Source organism: Oncorhynchus masou, chromosome 1 (genome assembly GCF_036934945.1).
Source record: "Oncorhynchus masou masou isolate Uvic2021 chromosome 1, UVic_Omas_1.1, whole genome shotgun sequence".
NCBI lineage: Eukaryota > Metazoa > Chordata > Actinopteri > Salmoniformes > Salmonidae > Oncorhynchus > Oncorhynchus masou.
This window is the reverse complement of record NC_088212.1, coordinates 47,571,588-47,592,920: the sequence shown is the minus strand read 5'-3', so window position 1 is coordinate 47,592,920 and position 21,333 is coordinate 47,571,588. Positions and strand designations below refer to the sequence as shown.

At 41.4% G+C, this 21,333-nt stretch overlaps 1 protein-coding gene across 1 annotated transcript in view; it reads left to right on the top strand.

The window, feature by feature from the left end:
• The first annotated feature begins 11,702 nt into the window (after positions 1-11,702).
• Positions 11,703-21,333, top strand: part of LOC135545629 (metal transporter CNNM4-like) — a 52,060-nt gene continuing 42,429 nt past the window's right edge. The window contains exon 1 of the mRNA XM_064973385.1: positions 11,703-13,138. Within this exon, the coding sequence (XP_064829457.1) occupies positions 11,737-13,138 (1,402 nt within the window). The 5' untranslated portion in view covers positions 11,703-11,736. The remainder of the gene's footprint in view (positions 13,139-21,333) is intronic.

The window sequence follows — 21,333 nt, the reverse complement described above, 5'->3', positions numbered from 1 at the left end:
AGCCACTAGGCCAGAGAAACACACATACAGTGATGTCAATGTCATTGTGTGACATATCATTAAAAAAAATCTGTATGAGCACCCTAGATCAGCTGTCAGCTGGCGGTCACTAACCCTGGTACTGGATTGTTCAGTGTGAGTTGCAGGATTTTATTCCCACCCAGTACCTTGAACTAGTCAAGGTGTTGGTAATTAGTTATTTGAATCATCCATTAGTGCTGGGTAGTAACAAAAGCCTACACACCAGGCCCTGTGGCTTTCCAGGACCTGTTGATTAACATGGCCCAAGGTTCTACACCTTGCTGCTCCCCCTCCACACAACAAAAATGAGAATATCCATATGCAATGTTTCCTGTAAGCCAATATGCTGGTGCAGCTACCTCTGATGAACATAGGGCAGTCAACGGGACAACCACAGTCTTAGATGTGTCATTTGGTGCGGACTGGGTTCTGAGACAGCGAGAGTTACCCAGGTGCTGAAAATGAGAATGAAAACAATGTTATTAAATCATGTACGCATGTGCCAGACTGAACCTGCATCTCCTGACACGCATTTTGAAAAATTGTTACTTTCCTGTAGATATGTTGTGTCAAATTTCACATTTCCAAAGGCATACGGATGAACCATTTTGTTTTCGGCCATCTATTTGGCAGCTACGAGTGGCAAGTAACATTGTTAGTTAATAAGGATTTGCCCCTTTAAAAAAAAATTGGGGCCTAAAATGACATACCCAAATCCAACTGCCTGAAGCAAGGATATGCATATTCTTGGTACCATTTGAAAGGAAGCACTTTGAAGTTTATGGAAATGTGAAAGGAATGTAGGATAATATAACACAATAGATCTGGTAAAAGATAATACAAAGAGAAACCCAACCGTTCTTTTGTATTGTTTTTGTACCATCACCTTTGAAATGCAAGAGAAAGCCCATAATGTATTATTCCAGCCCAGGTGCAATTTCATATTTTGATCACTAGATGGCATCAGTGTATGTGCAACGTTTAAGACTGATCCAATGAACCACTGCATTCCTGTTCATAATTTTGTGTCAAGACTGCCCAAATGTGCCTAATTTGCTTATTTATAACTTTTCATGTTCAAAATTGTGCACTCTACTAGAACAATAGCATGGTATTATTTACTGTATTGGATACTGTAAATTGGGTAGTATAGTTAGATTAACAAGAATTTAAGCTTTCAGCCAATATCAGATATCTCTATATCCCGGGAAATTTTCTTGTTACTTACAACCTCATGCTAATCGCATTAGCCTACGTTAGCTCAACCGTCTCGTGGAAGGGACACCGATCACGAAGAAGATTTAACGTTAGCTACCTTAATACACAACGATGATGTTCTCAGAACTAACGAGGAGAGCCTGACATTAACGTTACCTGATGAGACAGATATCTGGTTCCAGGCACACGTCATCCTCTGCTGTATTCTAAAACTCTGGTCACATATGAATACGGACGAACCAATACATAGTTTTACCACGTGTCCGCCCGGTGTCCTGCGCCGAAATTGGTGCGCAAAAGTCACCTGCCAGTATTTTTCCATGGGGCACAGAGAGAGAAGCAAGCTTCCACGAACTGCATGTCAATGAAGAGATATGTGAAAAAACACCTTGAGGATTGATTCCAAACAACGTTTGCCATGTTTCGGTCGATATTATGTAGTTAATCCGAAAAAAGTTTCACGTAGGTGACTGCATTTTCGGTTCGTTTCGGTAGCCAGGCGCAATGTAGAAAACGGAACGATTTCTCCTACACACAGACGCTTTCAGGAAACACTGCGCATTTGGTATGTGGCTGGGAGTCTCCTCATTGAAAACATCAGAAGCTCTTCAAAGGTAAATGATTTTATTTATTTGGTTATCTGGCTTTTGTGAAAATGTTGCGTGCTACATGCTACACAAAATGCTATGCTAGCTTTGCATACTCTTACACAAATTAGTCAATTTCTATGGTTCAAAAGCATATTTTGAAAATCTGAGATGACAGTGTTGTTAAGAAAAGGCTAAGCTTGAGAGCAAACGCATTATTTTAATTTTATTTGCGATTTTCAGAAATCGTTAACGTTGCGTTATGCTAATGAGCCTGAGGCTTAGTCACAATCCCGGATCCGGGATGGGGAGTTTCAAGAGGTTAAATTTAATTAATGTGTATGGTCCCAACGAAGATGACGAACTTGTTTAACGATTTGTTTTTAAACCTTTCCACACTTCCAGGTAATTATATTGTTGCAGGAGACTTTAATTGCACTTTAAAAATCTTTAAAAATCACTTTAAAAATCACACCTCGGGTTTGAACTACTCCCACACCCAATCTAGGAAAACCATACAGCATTTTATGAAGGATTTAAACTTAATAGAGATTTGCAGAGAAATGAAACCAGATGATGTGGAATACTCCTGTTACTCTAGCACTCACCAGACCTATTCTCGAATCGACATTATTTTTTTATTTTTTTTATCTCAGCAGCATTACGCTCTAAAATTGAAGATTGCTTTTATGACAGTATTGTCATCTCTGACCATGCTCCAGCATCTCTTATATATTCCAATACTAATTTAGCAGGTGACCCACCTAAATGGCGCTTCCAACCTAGCTGCAAGATACAAGTTTTACAGAATATATTGGACAGCAAGTTGACCTATACTTTTCAATTAATACAACACAGACTTCAGCTTATACTAGATGGGAAGCCTTTAAAGCCTTCATAAGGGGTCAAATTATACATTTCACCAGCTCCAAGTAAAAAAATACTTGAACCCAAAATTAAAACTCTGGAGAGAGACATTTTCCTCATTAATTCCACAGGTGCACACAAGGAGTTGCTCTTGCTCAGGGCTCAATATAACAGAATTTCTGTGGGTAGAGTTGCAGCAAGCTTATTGAGACTAAACAAATCATATTATGACCAGGGTGAAAAAGGTGGAAAGCTGTTGGCCTGGCGAATGAAACTGCAGCAAGCAGAGAGAGCAATCAATTAAATTCAGGATGCAGGGGGAGCTGTGACGATAGACCCCCGGGAGATAAACAATACCTTTAAATCCTTTATTGAAAAATCATATGCATCAGAGTATCCTCCTGAAACTGATACCCAGGCTAGCTTTTTAGACAGATTGGAGTTTCCCAATATTTCAGATAAATCTCAGGATATTCTTCACACTGAGCTGACTGTGGAGGAAATGTCCAATGCAATTGATAGTATGAGGGCGGGGAGGTCATCTGGCCCAGATGGGCTGCCCACTGACATTTACAAGAGATGTTTTTTTTAAACTTCTTAGGGCCAGCTGACAACTTCCGGTGAAATTGAAGGGCGCGCAATTCAAATAAATAATCTTAAAAATTATGGATATTAAATATCTATGTACATACAAGTGTGTTATATCGGTTAAAAACTTAAATTCTTGTTAATCTAACTGCATTGTCCGATTTACAATAGGCTTTCCAGCGAATGCATGCGATTGTTAGAGGATGGCGACCCACATCAAAATATTTTTCAACCAGCACAGGCTTCATCAAATCACATAGCGATTAAATATTCACTTACTTTTTGAAAATCTACCTCTGATTTGCAATCCAAAGGGTCCCAGCTACAACATGCATGTTCGTTTTGTTAGATAAAATTGTTCTTTATATATCTCAAAAAGTCTGTTTTGTTGGCACCATCGATTTGAGTAATCTACTCGTTTAACATGCAGAGAAAGGAATCCAAAATGCTACCAGTAAACTTGAATAAAACAAGTCAAAGTACAATTCTATTTAATCCTCAGGTACCCTAAAATGTAATTAAACTATAATATTTCATACGGAAAGAAGTATGTTCAATAAGAAAGTAAAATTAGCAGGTGCTTGTCCTCGTCGTCACACGTGCACAGACTGATTTCCAACTCTGACTCCCAGTACCAAAACTCAAAATTCTTCCTTATTTGGGAAGAAACAAGCCTGAAACCTTGAACAAAGACGGTTGACATCTAGTGGAAGCCATAGGAATTGCAATCTGGGAGCTGGAATTGCATTTGCCCCATAGCTTTCCATTGTAAGAGCATGGGCTCTCAAAAAAAAAATCCTGTTGGTTTTTCTTTGGATTTTCTCCTACCATATTAATTAGTGTTATAGTCTCATACATTATGTTAACATTTCTACAAACTTCAAATTGTTTTCTATCCAATGGTACCAATTATATGCTTATCCTGGCTTCTGGGCCTGATTAACAGGCAGTTTATTTTGGGCATGTCAGTCAGACAGGAAGTGGAGAAAAATAGACCCGAGACTGAAGAAGAACAAACTGTGCACTCCCTTCCTGGAGATGTATTTGGAATCTTACAAAAATGGCCTTCTGCACCGTTCTTTGAGAGGAGCTCTGATCACTCTGCTCCTTAAACCTGGAAAGCTGCATATCAAATGTGATTCCTATCGTGCAATTTCACTTTTGAATTCAGACACTAAGGTTCTTTGTAAAACACTTGCAAGGAGGTTCTGTCCCGGGTGGCTTTATTCAAGGTTGTCAAGGATTTCATAATGTTAGGAGAGTGCTAAATGTTCTACATGCAAGAATTGGGTCGTCAGACTCTGCGATCATGTCGTTGGACACAGAGAAGGCCTTCGACAGGATTGAGTGGCGCACTTCTGGACCTAATCAAAGAGTTTGGGGTATACTCGGGATACAAAATAAATAATGCAAAATCCTCAATTATGATACAAAAGGAGGAGGAAAGACATAGACCTACACCTCTTCTTTTTTTAATGCAACAGAATGCTTTACATATCTCGGCATTCATATTGTGGCAGAGATGGACCGCATGGTCTCAACTAACTATGACCCTGTCGTAGATTCAATAACTCAATCGATAGATGGATGGTCATCTTTACCTATATCTTTAATTGGCCAGATTAACATTCTGAAAATGAATGTCCTCCCAAAACTGTTGTATCTATTTCAGAACATTCCCTTGCCGCCGCCATCCGTCTTTTACAAGGCTTAAAAATATGTTCACTATATTTATCTGGAATAACAGATGTCCCAGAGTTCGCTTGTCCCTATTGTACGTACCGTATGACAGAGGGGCGCTCCATATGCACGCATCCACTCACGTACACTACTGACTTCACACACCATTGTTACTTGTATATAGGTTACTTTATTTAATAAATATATTTATGTTAATCCTTTATTTCCGCATTGTCTCCATTTTTGTTACAGGCTACGAGTCGGTTTGAAACACTATGATATTCATTCTTAATAGGCTCGGTAATGTTATGGAAAAATGGTTTATTGTATAGATATGGCAACTCCTCTCTTGCTGTGATAAAAAACAATTATTGGGCTAGTTTTCAGGTCTTTTGGGCGGCTATTGAGTGGTCATTGGCATATAAGTTTTTGCTTGACCTGGCAAACCTGGCCACTGCTGAAAACAACGCTTCTTCATATTACCAGCTTTTTCATGAAGATGAAGTTCATGAAAATGCCATTAACTAACCAGCTGTCTTGAAACTGGGGGAAAGCTAACGTTAGTTTACTCCCACCGTCAGAGTTCACTTTAGTGGACTGTGGCTAGTTTTGTAGAAAATAACAACTCGCTAGTTAGCTAAGTTACTGAATAAGCCAATTATTTTTCATGTTTTGTTGTTGCATTTCAGGTGGAGTGGAAGAATTTCTGACAGGCCAGCATGCTGACACATCAGCGCTCATATTCACATAGAATTTTAGAGTAGAAGTACAGATTTTTGGATAAGTTTTGCATTCACACGGAATACAATTACATTGACAAGGGGGAGGTTATCCTAGATCACTATCCCTGTTCTGAGACACTTTGTGAATGTGGGCCCTGTACGAAAGCTGTTTCCCAATACCTTGCACAGCTTTCATTTCACCACGCATCCCTGTTCCTGGAGTACCGCAGGATTTTGTTCCAATTAGGCACCACACCAGGGGTGCATTCGTTTGGCTTGAACATTTTCTTTGTTGCGGAACGGTTTGTACAAGACATTCTTGAACAGACTTTGAGATACCTTTGCTCCGTTTGGTGGGTGTGTGGGGTGTGGCTTGAAGCAATTACGTTTTATATAGAGTGCAGCCCTGACTGAGCTAATTGATCAGTTCAGTGATTGCCTAAATTCAACACACCTGGGCCACATTTATATATAAAATATACCCCAAAATGTGGGTGCAGCAGTTTTCACACAGAAGTTGGTATTTATTTATTTGGGGCGGCAGGGGAGCCTAGTGGTTAGAGTGTTGGACAAGTAACTGGAAGGTTGCAAGTTCAAACCCCCGAGCTGACAAGGTACAAATCTGTCGTTCTGCCCCTGAACAGGCAGTTAACCCACTGTTCCTAGGCCGTCATTGAAATAAGAATTTGTTCTTAACTGACTTGCCTGGTTAAATAAAGGTCAAATAAATAAATAAACATTTTATTTGACGTAAGAATATGCTCACCTCCCCGCAAACATTAGACTATGCATACGCACATCTGTTCGTGATTTAAATGTTATATTGCAAGCTGGCAAGTAAGTATTTTGTGCAAATATGATGAAAAGCTTATTCACAAAAAAACAGGAAAACCTATTAACAAGAATGCAGCCACTTGCCATTAGTGAGAAGAGCGAAAATCTGTTTTATTTTTACAATCTAAAATAATTAGACAGCATTCTTTTTCCTATTTATTTTATTTTCATAACCATTGCAGAATACATTCCTCAACTTTTCTGGCCATGATGGATTCATATTTCCTAAGGAGCCATACAACAAATGATCATGTGCATCTCTCATTATTTGGACTACTGTATAGTAGCCTAGTAAATAGATGGGCTATGTATTTCAGGTTTTGCAATATCATAGGTAGCCCGGATTAAAATACGGTATACAGTTGAATTTAACAGGTGAACTATTTATATTTTGCATTGAAGCTGGCCTTAGTAAGCTACTGTAAATAATCTAATTTCATTTTTTTTGTAGCCTGTCTTAGACAACGTTTCAGAATTTGTGGGCATATTTAGGTTGGGGGGAAAAGTTGATACAAAGCATTGTTGAATTCAATCATTCTGCTAACTGGTCCACAACAATTTGCCATTGTTTTCACTTTCAGAAATTGACACAGTCCTTTTCCAGATACAGCATAAATTACTGCTAAAGATTAAAACATCTTGCCAACACAGTAAATAGACCAGTAGATGGTGGCCTGGATGGTGACACACCTTCTTCAAGCTGCCTGACTAAATACTGTGGCCTTCAATGGTACCAGAAGCAAGGGCCTTACCTGGGAGTACAGCAACAGTCTCTGTCTCGCAACCATTATGTCAACACCTCACGGCTCAATGCCTCTCCCCTATTTGACCTAGATAGTTTGTGTGTATGTATTGATATGTAGGCTACATGTGCCTTGAAATTTATGTAGTTCTGTCCTTGAGCTGTTCTTGTCTATTAATGTCATGTTTCATGTTTTGTGTAGACCCCAGGAAGAGTAGCTCATGCTTTCGCAACATCCTAATAAAAAACAAATACTTAAAAATATATATTAAACCACTCAAATTCATACAAACTCTACTTCAATCAGTGTAGATGAAGAGGTGGAGACTGCTTAAAGAAGGATTTTTAAGCCGTGAGAAACTTGAGACATGGTTTGTGTATTGGTGCCATTCAGAGGATGAATGGGCAAGACAAAAGATTTAAGTGCCTTTGAATGGGGTATGGTAGTTACGCCATCTCTGTTCAGAACGCTCGAGCAAAACTGAAACCTTCTTGAAGGTAACAATGCTCATTTACCCCTAGTGGCCGGTTTTTACGTCACCTCCTGACGTCAGAAATGGATGGACGTTGAATACTGACTTGCATCTCACAGGTGGCCTGGCTGGTTAGGGTTTGTGTTCCCACATGGCCATATCTCCATGTTGCATCACTTCTTTACGGAAACAGAAGGGAGAAGAGAGGTAACCACCTGTGCTAGCTATGGCTGCACTACTAAGCAGTAACTGCTAATTTGGTCGAAAATGACCAAATGAATTGCTTGGTAGGGCAGTGGGGCTCTCAGTGTTAAAAATACATTACATGCAATAAACTACACTTTGTTACACTTGAGGCATTAGTACAATGTTATTGTCCATAATTTACATCAAACTGTAAAATGTCATACCTACTTCACTGTAATATGCAGTAGTAGTTTAGCCACCATGGCTATGATTGTCAGAGTCAGGAGAGCAGCTAGGGCGTAGATGGTCCACACTGTCAACACAGAAACACAATTTAAATCAGACAGTTTAGAAGAAAACATACCAGTTAAGAAGCACCCTATGCATTTGAGTAGACTCTCAGACAGGCATGGAGAAACCTGATCGGATAGAGATAAAAGGGATCTATAAACTAAAAACTGTCTGGCACATCTACACCATATTTGTAGAGTACTATACACTGAGTGTACAAAACTTAGGAACAACTTCCTAATATTCAGTTGCTCCCCCTTTTGGCCTCAGAACAGCCTCAATTCGTTGGGGGAAGGATTATACAAGGTGTTGTCTCAATTGTCTTAAAAATCCTTCAATCTACAATGATTGAAGTGGATTTAACAAGTGGCATAAGGAATCATAGCTTTCACCTGGTCAGTCCATAACTAGATTTCCATCCAATTGGCGACAAATATTCATGCAAATATTCTAAATCATAATGAAGAAAATATGCATTTTCCCACCAGTGGTGTTTCCACCAAACTGACTTTTTGTAGATAAAAAATCCATGTGTGATGACATAGTGCACACAAAATGTACTTTTTTAACGTGTTTCCATTGAATTATGAACTCCACCGATAGTTTTGTCACAAAAACTGCTGTGTTAAATAGTAAATGTGCCTAGTCTAGTCTTGGTACATGCATTTTATCCAACAGCTCACAGATACAGTGTGGGCTCTGTGGGCAGGTTAGTCTACGTGATGAGATTATTATGGATAACAGCAAGAATATATTTATCTGTCAAACATCAGTCAAGCATCGATCATCATGTCACCAGAATAAGACCCTCAACATTTATTGGAAAGGATCATCAAGCTCATACCGTGCACTTTCACCACCCTGTGACATCCATCATCATTTATTTAATATTTAGCCTAATAACCTAAACTGCATGGTTTCCCAAGTCATACTGATTTCCCAAGTTTACTTCGATAAGATGGTTATTATATCAACATTTGGCACTTGTAAAATTGTACCGAAACTTCCGGTTTCCATCACAGCTGTCGTCATTTTTTTAAATATACCGTATGACTTTACTCACATAAGAACTGTGGATGTCCCTCCCACATTCTGAAATAGCATGTTTGTCCCCCCAGTTTTATCATTGAAATGTGATACCAAACAAGGCAGCGGTGTGCTTTAGGACCTTACTTTTTAACTCTGCATTGTTGGCAAAGGGCTCGTTAGTAAGTATTTCTCGGCAAAGTCTACACCTGTTGTATTGGGCACATATGACAAATTGTAACGCTCCGGGTGTCGTGGGTGTGGAGTCAGACGCAGGAAACAGAGAGTGCAATGCTAACGCAACACTGGGTGCTCAAAACCAAAATGCCCCAAACACCGGGGACAAAAATAGTACAGCAGAATACACGACCAGGAACAAACACGTTCCTCTACTACATAACCGAAGGTCACAATAATTAATCCCGCACAAAGAAACAGGCGGGCCGGCTGTCTAATAAAGCCCAACCAATGATTCACGAACAGGTGCTAACAATAAACATAAAAGGAGGGGGAGGAAAGACAATCAGTGGCAGCTAATAGGCGGGTGACGATGACCGCCGAGCGCCACCCGACCGGGAAGGGAAGCCACCCTCGGTCGGACTCGTGACACAAATACAATTTGAGTTGATTTCAACCAGAGAAATCGACGTGATGACGTTGAAACGACATCAACATTTTCAAAGACATCAACGTAAGGGCATTTCATAATTTTTATTCTCAATCCAATGACAATGGTGACTTTTGTTGTTGATTTCACGTTGAATTCACATTAGTTCACTACGAAATGTAAATCAAAACTAGGCGTTTAACTGAAAGTCTATGACCGGTGGGGGATTTGTCAAGACAGAATTCATCCCTTACAGGTGGTAAGACATCCTAACATTTACAGACTATAAATTAAGTGAGCAAATGTTTGTTCACGGAAAGTAAAAAAAAAAAAAAAAGTTTGTTTTCCAATACAGTGAACATACATACACATAGTATGGTCATCACCTCCACGTATGTATCTGCTGTAACAACTCTAGAGTTACACTGTCTGTAGTTTATCATTTGGTAATGGTGTGAATGTTCAAAGTAAAAGAAACTAGTCCATTCAGAATTAAATAGCACTCCTATGGAGAAATTACATTCAACTGACAATACAGGAATGGACCCCAACTCTGGCCAAGAGAACCTGTGGTGTCTTTCTGTAGTTTGTACACGAGGGGGCGAACTAACACTGAGACATGAGCCACAATACTTCACACAGGATGGAAATAGGGGAGTTGTGAAAGGTTCAAATTGAGTAGAACCCAATCAAATTATTTTTCCTCTAACGCATACAGGGGCCAGGATCTCTTCTAGCATCTATTTTGTCCTGACTTCTGCATTATGGCAGTTGGCTGAAGACTCCATGAAAGCTAATTTCCAAGAAATCCCATTTGTGTACAGTGTTGGCCACCAAAGCAGGTCATGATCTAGGTAACAGTGGCAGATGCCAGAAGCACCAGACACATACTAGGCCATACAATGCCCTGCTTCCAGTCCCTCATAACAAGATGGGTATCTACAATGTAGTACAGGTACTAGCTGTCCTATCAATATGAGCCCCCACATGTCGGTAAAAACAAGCCTATTTTCAAATATTTCAAAATATATTGCAGGTTAGGGCGCACTCAGATTGAAATACATTTTATACCCCAATACTGAAATTCTCTCATCGCTGTCCAATCAGAGGGGGGTCTTTTTGTAACGGTGTACTGTACTGTTTACCAACCAGGTGGGGTGCCATGGGCTGTATAGGAGCATGTGCAGACTAAAAGTATACAGTGTGTGATAAAAAACAACAACAAACAAACCATGCCAAAAATGTTTTTGATACCCTGTAGTCCATTTAAAAATAAAAATAAATTCTAGCATCCCACCATGAAGGGGCTATCTGCCTCTCTGGGCACAGACGTCTATTCCACGTTCATTGAAATTATGTGGAAACATGATTCAACCAGTGCGTGTCCAGTGCTGCATTTATTTTTAGACTTATAAGTTAATGATATGTACCCAATGACTCTTGAAGAATATAACTTATTAATGCCTCATGAGCTTACTTCAACTGTTGTACCCCATCAGAACCCCAAATATAAGCTTGTTTTACTCAAATGTTTGCAAACAAAGTAAATGTAAACTAACAAGCTATATAGCCTCAAAACATGGTTTAAGCTATAGTTTTGATATCATCGATGGTCAGTCCTTGCATCCATATCTCTGTCTATGGATTTGAAAGTGGGTATACTTCTACAGTCCCATCCCATAGCTTTTTACTGAAACAGGGGCGGGGAAAGTCTTTGTTATTGTTTCAACTGCTGATTGTCGCAAAAAAAAGAAGAGCAGAGGGGCTCGCTCATATTCATTATGTGATGTCTCTGATGCGGATTGGAGGCACAGTAGCATTATGTTAATGACAGGCGGGCTGTGCAGAATGAGTAGGTGATCTCAGCTCCCAGTTAGCACAAAGGGAAATAAACATGGCAACAGACTGGAATGTCTGGCAGGGATATACACTAACTTTAATAGCTTTCATATGGTGGATGGCAGGCACAGGAGCCGAGACGGGGGTCCCGGAGACTGCTAGTCCCACCCGGATCTTCGGCATGCGGCTGGAGAGGAGTGACAAGCCAGCCACGACCACCAATGACGGGGTGATTCAGGTAACAGAAGAGAGCAACATCTTCCTGAGGTTCTACGGGCTACAGATTCTTCCTGACACCTCATCACAGATCAGATTCACCGACCATGAACATGAGGAAAGTGATGTTACCAGCAACAATACTCCTTTTAACAGGACTTGTGCAGACTATAGCAAAGATATCGTTATCAGGGGTGGCATGAATGTGAGCCACCTCCGAACCTGGGGGGTTCTGAGTTTGAAAATCAAGCCTCTCCGGAAGAGCGAACTCCAGAAGGAGTATGGGCTGTGTGTCCAGGAAAGCCAGGATGGCAAGTGGTACCTGTTGGGTAAGGATGACGGGAGGCTGCGGGTGGTGGAGGAGAAGAAGTCCATGCTTCCTATGTGGTTCCAGTGCATCCTCATCTGCTGCCTGCTGGTACTGTCAGGTATGTTCAGCGGGCTCAACCTGGGACTCATGGCCCTGGATCCTATGGAGCTTCGGATAGTCCAGAGCTGCGGTACCGAGAAGGAGAAGAGGTACGCCAGCAAGATTGATCCCATTCGGAGGAAAGGGAACTATCTGCTATGCTCGTTGCTCCTGGGTAATGTGCTTGTCAACACAACTCTCACTATCCTTCTGGATGACTTGATAGGGTCAGGCCTGGGTGCTGTGGTCGCCTCCACTATAAGTATTGTCATATTTGGGGAGATTGTGCCCCAGGCTCTGTGCTCTCGCCACGGGTTGGCTGTAGGAGCCAACACTATCATGGTGACCAAGTTCTTCATGTTGGTCACCTTCCCCCTGTCATGGCCTATCAGTAAACTCCTGGACTGTGTCCTGGGCCAGGAGATTGGTACTGTGTACAACCGGGAGAAGCTAGTGGAGATGTTGAGGGTGACAGAACCATACAATGACCTGGTCAAAGAGGAGCTAAACATGATCCAAGGTGCGCTCGAGCTCAGGACCAAAACCGTTCAAGATGTCATGACACCGATCAGTAACTCCTTCATGATCCACAGCGACGCTGTGCTAGACTTCAACACCATGTCAGAGATCATGGAGAGCGGGTACACACGCATACCGGTGTTCGAGCATGAGCGGTCGAACATTGTGGATATCATGTTTGTCAAGGACCTGGCTTTCGTTGACCCGGATGACTGTACGACGCTGAAGACTATCACCAAGTTCTACAACCACACGGTCCACTTCGTGTTCCATGACACCAAGCTGGATTCCATGTTGGAGGAGTTCAAGAAAGGTTTGTTTGGATACGGGGGCTGAATCCCAAAAGACACCCTATTCCCTATGCACTACTTTCGACCAGGGCCCATAGGGCTCATTTGGGACGCAGTCAGGGTCACAGGGAGGGAAATTAGTGAGGGCGATGTAATGAAGGTGGTTTTGTTTCACATTGGTTTGTTTGTTTACCTTGTCAGTAAACAAGTTATTTACAACAAGCTGATGGGGGCTCTTACGATGGAAGTGTGTATGTGAGGTGATAGGATTCAACTCCTCTGTGTGTGTGTGTGTGTGTGTGTGTGTGTGTGTGTGTGTGTGTGTGTGTGTGTGTGTGTGTGTGTGTGTGTGTGTGTGTGTGTGTGTGTGTGTGTGTGTGTGTGTGTGTGTGTGTGTGTGTGTATGAGAGAGAGAGAAAGAGAGAGAGAGACAGGTCACTGTTGCACACCTCACCCTCACCTGACAAATGATCGTCTGACAAATGATCACTTGACAAATGACAGAGACACTTGTGCACAATTACAAACATGTTTTTCTCTCACTCAGTTTCAGCCACGTTTAAGTGGTTGTTGGAGAGCAGCTGAAGTTATTGATTTTTTCTGTGGGCTTGTTTTATGTTTTCAGTATCTCTTGCCTGGAGTATGCTTCCTGCTCTGTTCCTGGTTTACCCCATCCGATCTCTCACACTGTCATATACCTTATCTATGTTTATGTTTCCATTCATTTAGAATTAGAACCCCAGCAGCCTTGTAATTCTCATTCTACTCTCACCATCTCACTCAACCTTGAACAACATAGTCCTACAAGGGTTGGCAGATTCAAATCAAATGTTACAGTGAAATGCTTACTTACAAGCCCTTAAACAACAATGCTTTTAGACGTTTTTAGGAAAAAAAAAACATTCAGAAAAAAATAGATAAGTTAAAAATAGAAAATAAAAGTTACAAATAATTAAATAGAGTCAATGTGCGGAGGCACCGGTTAGTCAAGGTAACTGATGTAATATGTACATGTAGGTAGAGTTAAAGTGACTATGCATAGATAATAAATCGAGAGTAGCAGCAGTTTAAAAGAGGGGTCTGGGTAGCCTTTTGATAAGCTGTTCAGGAGTCTTATAGCTATTTGTGGAAGCTGTTAAGAAGCCTCTTGGACATAGACTTGGCGCACCGGTGGTGCTTGCCATGCAGTAGCAGAGAGAACAGTCCATGACTAGGGTGGCTGGAGACTGGCAATTTTTAGGGCCTCCCTCTGACACCGCCTGGTAAGGAGGTCCTGGATGGCAGGAAGCTTGGCCCCAGTAATGTACTGGGCTATATGCACTACCCTCTGTAGTGCCTTATGGTTGGAGGCCGAGCAGTTGCCATACCAGGCAGTGATGCAACCATGCTCTTGATGGTGCAGCTGTAGAACCTTTTGAGGATCTGAGGACCCATGCCAAATCTTTTCAGTCTCCTGACGGGGAATAGGCTTTGCCGTGTACTCTTCATGACTATCTTAGTGTGTTTGGACAATGATAGTTTGTTGGTGATGTGGACACCAAGGAACTTGAAGCTCTCAACCTGCTCCACTGCAGCCCCGTCAATGTGAATGGGAGTGTGCTCGGTCCTCTTTTTCTTGAAGTTCACACGGCAAAGCCTTTGTCTTGATCACGTTCAGGGAGAGGTTGTTGTCCTGGCACCACACGGCCAGGTCTCTGACCTCCTCCCTAGAGGCTGTCTCATCATTGATGGTTGTCTCACCAACGACTGTTGTGTCATCTGCAAACTTAATGATGGAGTTGGAGTGAACATGGAGTACAGGAGGGGACTGTGCACGTACCCCTGAGGGGCCCCCATGTTGAGGATCAGTGTAGCGGATGTGTTGTTACCTACTCTTACCACTTGGGGGCGGCCGGTCAGGAAGTCCAGGATCCAGTTGCAGAGGGAGGTGTTTCGTCCCAGGGTCCTTAGCTTAGTGATGAGCTTTGAGGACGCTATGGTGTTGAACGCTAAGCTGTAGTCAATGAATATCATTCTCACATAGGTGTTCCTTTTGTCCAGGTGGGAAAGGGCAGTGTTGAGTACAATAGATATTGCATCATCAGTGGATCTTTTGGGGCGGTAATGCAGATTGGAGTGGGTCTAGGGTTTCTGGGATAATGGTGTTGATGTGAGCCATGATCATCCTTTCAAAGCACCTCATGGCTACAGACGTGAGTTCTACATGTCGGTAGTCATTTAGGCAGGTTACCTTCATGTTCTAAGGCACAGGGACAATGGTGGTCTGCTTGAAACATGTTGGTATTACAGACTCAGTCAGGGACAGGTTGAAAATGTCAGTGAAGACTCTTGCCAGTTGGTCAGCGCATGCTCGGAGTACACGTCCTGGTAATCCGTCTGGCCCTGCGGCCTTGTGAATGTTGACCTGTTTAAAGGTCTTACTCACATCGGCTATGGGAGAGAGTGATCACACAGCTGATGCTCTCATGCATGCTTCAGTGTTACTTGCCTCGAAGCAAGCACAGAAGTAATTTAGCTCATCTGGTAGGCTCTTGTCACTGGGCAGCTTTCGGCTTTGCTTCCCTTTGTAGTCTGTAATAGTTTGCAAGCCCTGCTACATCCGACAAGAATCGGAGCCGGTGTAGAATGATTCAATCTAAGCCCTCTATGTCAGGATTTGGCCAGGGTTGTTCCGGGTTTTGGTCACTAGATGCCCCCATTGTGCTTTTTGACCTTATGTTTTTTCCCTTGTTCCCCATTATTATTTGCACCTGTGCCTCGTTTCCCCTGATTGTATTTAAACCCTTAGTTTCCCTCAGTTCTGGGCTCTGTGTTTGTATGTTAGCACCCAGCCCTAGTGTTCTGTGTATTCTTGTCGATTCCGGTGGATGCTCTTGTGGAGTTCTGTTTTTGTTTTTGAGGATCTCTTAAGGCTTTTTTGTGCTATTCCTACCATCTTTTGGATTTACTATTTTTGTATTGAAGGACTTCTCCTTTTTACTTTATTAAATACACCGTCTTAAGTACTGCTGTGTCTGCCTCATCTTCTGGGTTCTGCTGACTATTCGTGGCTCAGTTGGTTAAGTGACTGTTTCTCACTCCGGAGACCCAGGTTCGTAACAGGGTCCTGACACTCTATTGATGCTTTGACTGTTTGATGGTTCGTCCGAGGGCATAGCAGGATTTCTGATAAGCTTCCGGGTTAGAGTCCCACTCCTTGAAAGCGGCAGCTCTAACCTTTCGCTCAGTACGGATGTTGCTTGTAATCCATGGCTTCTGGTTGGGGTATATACACGTACGGTCACTGTGGTGACGACTTCATCGATGCACTTATTGATGAAGCCAGTGACGGTCATAAGACACAGTGGCAGAAACATTACATTCAAAATAAGTGACAAATAATGCGGGGAAAAAACATACATAATAGCACAATTGGTTACGGGATCGTAAAATGGCAGCCATCTCCTTCGGTGCCATTCTTTCACTGCATGATCCCTCGACTTTAGACACACTCACCCTGGTAGACAATACTCTTTGGTTTAAAAATATTGATTTAATCAACAATACACAACATAATCAGTGATGGTACAATAATTAAAACAAAATATCAAGAAAACTGTAGGCTATTGCACCATTATTGATCATTACCACATGTCAGAGGCATGAACAATGAGCGAATGGACTTGTAAACTAGAGGTATAACCTACTGTACGCTGCAAAATGCAATATGGTTTGCCAACACCGAGACACCTGGAGGGGGGTGGAGACAAGCACAAAGACAGGTGAAACAGGTCAGGGTGTGACAGGTAGTGTCAGTAACTTCTGGGAAGCCACGAGATGCAGTTGTAATAAACACAGCTGTTTCTGTTTTCTTCCTCCAAATGTTGCTCTATCTTTTGAAAAGTTTAAGCTATAAAATATTATGACCCCATCACTTGAAGGACACGACCCTTTCCATTTACAATGCCCACAAGTCTCATTAGAACGGTGTGGACCAGGCACTAAATCAGACTGGGTGAAAAATGACATCATCAATAGCTAGGTTTCCATCCAGTTGCCTACAGACTTTCATGTGAATATTCTAAAATCTGCATAAAAACAATATGAGCATTTTCCCACCAGAGATGTTTCCATCAAATTGATGGAGATAAAAGGCTGTGCATGATGACATACTCAATATAAAATACCTTTTGCAGTTAAATTCTTATGTACCAAATAAACATTTTAAGGTAAATGGGTTTCCATTGCATTTTACTGATGCGTTTCTCACCCAAAATGTTGCATTATGTTGCGTGTGCCCACTCTGGTATTGACAATGAGCTAGAGCTCAAGTATAGCAGACAATGAAGAGATTATTATGGACAAAAATACTAAATTATTTTTATTTGTCAAACAGCAGCCAAACATTGATGATCATATCACAAAAATAAGACTAGATATTTACCTTGCAATTTCAACACCCTGTGAAGTTCATCATAACTTAAATCATCTGTAGCCTAATAAACTGCACGCTTTCCCAAGGAGTTTTAGTGGTGGGACCACACAACATGTCATCGCGTGACTCCAAGTTTACTTCGATATGATGGTTATTATATACACGTGTGTGTATATAAGCGTTTCCACTGACATTTCTCGCATATTTCATTTTACTGACACAAAATAATCCCTCCTGGTCTAGTGTATTTTGTTTTTGTAGACATTTGGAAACTTTACCTGAAACATTTTCTGTTTCCATCAGGCCCGTCATGACATATTTTATCCGACCTCCACTTTACTCGCATAAAAGGGTTGGATGGTAACCTGTTAGTGATAAAGTTCTTACAAAATTATTGCCTGATGATCTTCTGAACTCTCCCAACCTTCCTGATGCATTTCAGTCACTTCAAACCATACTTCCTTCAGATTTAAGTAGTCAGACTGATTTGTAAAAGATTGTCATAGCCCCAATTAAGAAAGTCTACATTGACTGTTGATTACATCCGTTTTTTTACATGGTGGCGTTGCAAAAAATGTTTGATTTCAAAATGGGGTCGCGGAGCAAAAAAGTTTGGGAACCCATGATGTAGATGGTGGTGTAGATAGTCCTGGGTAAAATACTTACTTAGAAAAAAAAGGTTCTATCTAGAACTATTTTTTTCTAAGAGTGTAGGCCTACATCAATCACTGAAAAAGTATGGTCCGTTGTCAATGTCCAGGTTATAGACTAGCTTCCTGTTGTAATGGCATGAAAAAACAACATGTTTATCATTTGTGCTCTGTGATATAATACAACATTACTCATCGATTTCTCATGAAGTGTGTGTATTCCTCATCCTAAAGGATACTCCATGGTGTGTATGTATCATCATTTCCTCGTCATAGAGGGATAATATCACAAACCTTTTCTTTATCCAGGCTGCATCACATGATTGTGACTGGGAGTCCCATAGGGAGCGCGGAGTGTCGGGTTTAGCCGGCGTAGACTGTCATTGTAAATAATATTTTTTTCTTAACTGACTTGCCTAGTTAAATAAAGTAAAAAATAATCATAAATATATGGCTAAAGTCTCTATTATTCCTCAATGTATCAGTCACTGATTAATGTACATTTTAGTCATTTAGCAGACACTCTTATCCAGCAATTTTCAAGAGTAATTAAGGTTAAGTGCCTTGCTCAAAGGCACATCAACAGATCTTTCACCTAGTCAGTTCAGGGATTGGAACCAGTGATCTTTCAGTTACTGGCCCAACATTCTTAACCACTAGGCTACCTGTAGATTCATTACATCATTAAATATATCCCTAGTCTCTTCACACAGCTGCTGTGTCTCCACGCCAGTTGTCAACTGTCTATAGATTGTCATTGTGATCCTGAGCCTTGTCTGTCTGTGCTGGCATATATATGGCCACCCTACACTGTGCTTGGGCAGTTGTTAGAAAGCGTGTATATGCGTGCATGCGTGACATTGCTTCATGATAACCCAGCCCAATGTTGTTCATTGTCTATGAAATTAGAAATTTACCCTTTAGACATTATGTCTGGGCCTTGAGTCGATGTCCATGCCTGTGCAAACATCTAATTAGCATAATACAAAATGCCGTTAAAATCCTTCTGTTTAAAGGTACAATGCAGCTGTTTTTTAAAATCTCAATATCAAATAATTTCAGGGTAACAAGTAAGTACCTTACTGTGATTGTTTCCAATTAAAATAGTCAAAAAGAAACTAAAATAACTTCTTAGCAAATAGCTTTTCTTAAGCAATCATTTTGCTAGGACTGTCTAGGATTGGTATAAGTGGGGAGTGGAAAACTGAAAACTATTTGTTAGAAAAAAAGGTGCTATCCAGAACCATTTTTTCTGAAGAGTGTAGGCCTGCATGAATCACTGAAAAAGTCTGGTCAGTGGTCAATATCCAGGTTATAGGCTAACTTCCTGTCCTGCTCTGTTGTAATGGCATGTAAAAACAGCATGTTTATCATTTATGCTCTTTCTTATTGGTCTATTAACTAATTTACTGCCTGGTGATGTCACATCGTTGGAAAGCTGTGGAGGTTGTTGTGAAGATCTGTTGACTGTTAAGCCTATGGTTTAAAGGAAGTTGTTGCGTGGGTGGACTCATCTGCTTTCTCAGAGCCTCTCTCTTTATTTCCTTCCTTTTCACTATTTCTCTTCCTTACATTCTCTCTTTTATCTTACCCCTCACTCTCTCTCTCCTTCCCCCTTTCTCCTCTCTCTCATCTAGTGTGATGTGTTCTCTTCCTCATCTCTTATCTTAAACAGTTGGCACATTTTTTCAGATGTCTTCATAGTCAATCATCGCCCTCTGAACCTTGTACCCAGCAACATTTTCCACCTGTACAAGGCACTCCCTCAGACACATAGGGCTGAGCTCGGGACACACTACTCTGGGGTGGTTAACTGTAAATTGACCTTTGGCGCATATATCTAGGAACAGGAGTATGACCTTAGATCAGTATCTAAGCAACTTCATACTACTTCAGGTGAACAAGTGATGCACACACACCACACATACATACACACACATAAACACACACACACACCTTTATGACTACTGTCAAGATGTTGCCTAATCCTCGTGCTGACAAGACCTGTCACGAGACAGTCAGACATGAGTGATTCTCTGTCTACTCCTCCTTTGTGTGTTAGACAACGCAAGGCCAGGGTGTTTCCCTTTCTGTTTCTCTCTCTATCGCTCTTACTCTCTTTCCCTCTATCAAACAGCTGGAAAGAGGACTTAGGCCTAGGTGTTGCTTCCTCTCCTCACTCCTCACTGTAACTACTGGATGCTGCTGAGGTTTTCATTGGTCGGTGTGAAGCATGTGTGAGGCCAGTGTGATGTGTTCTAATTTAACAAGACCCCCAAGTGTTCTGCTGCTGAGTCACTGAATGAGTCTTTGAATGTCTCGTGCACACACACATACACACACAGAACAGGTCAAGCCTAAGAATTTACCAATACTTAACCAATACATTGAGGCTCTGTGGTCATATGATTTAATTAGGTCAGAGATGGAGAAACGCAACCTGAGAAATGTGATGTGAACGTAGCCTTCCTGAAGTACAAATTCATTGCAGCTTTCACACAAAATCTATCCAGGCCTATTGAACTGTCAGTTTCATCAATTTTACCTCAAGATCTGATTTTGCTAAAAGCATAAACAGGGCAACAAAGTGTCATCATGAAAGTGACAAATTAGGATTTAGAGGCCATCTTAATATCCCTCATTCCCTCTCTCAGCCTCAGAACATCTATTGTTTTGGGTACAACTGCAAAGTCTTTGTCTTGAAATACAACACAGGGTGACAATGTCAACATGGGCATTAGGCATCCGTTTACTCCAAGCGGAAAAAGTTTTTCTATTGAACAAATTCAGGTAGGTCCCTCCCCTTTTGCTTCAGTTTGGTGTCTATCATAAAAGGTAAACGGTAACCATTGCGAAAAGTTTTGCAACAGACCGAACATTCTGCAAAGGAATCTGACTAATGTCTTGACCCTAAACCCAGACCACTTCCTCAACCACACTGTTTGCTCAAATTGGTTGAGAAGGGATGAATTGTGTAAGGTTGTCTGTTACAACCACAACCAACCACACAAACACACACACACACACACACACACACACACTCACACTCACACTCACACGCACACGCACACGCACACACACACAGCACTGACTCACTGACCATGCCTGCAGGACTGTCGTTCCTCTTTACTATGGTTTGAGAACTGAAATACTG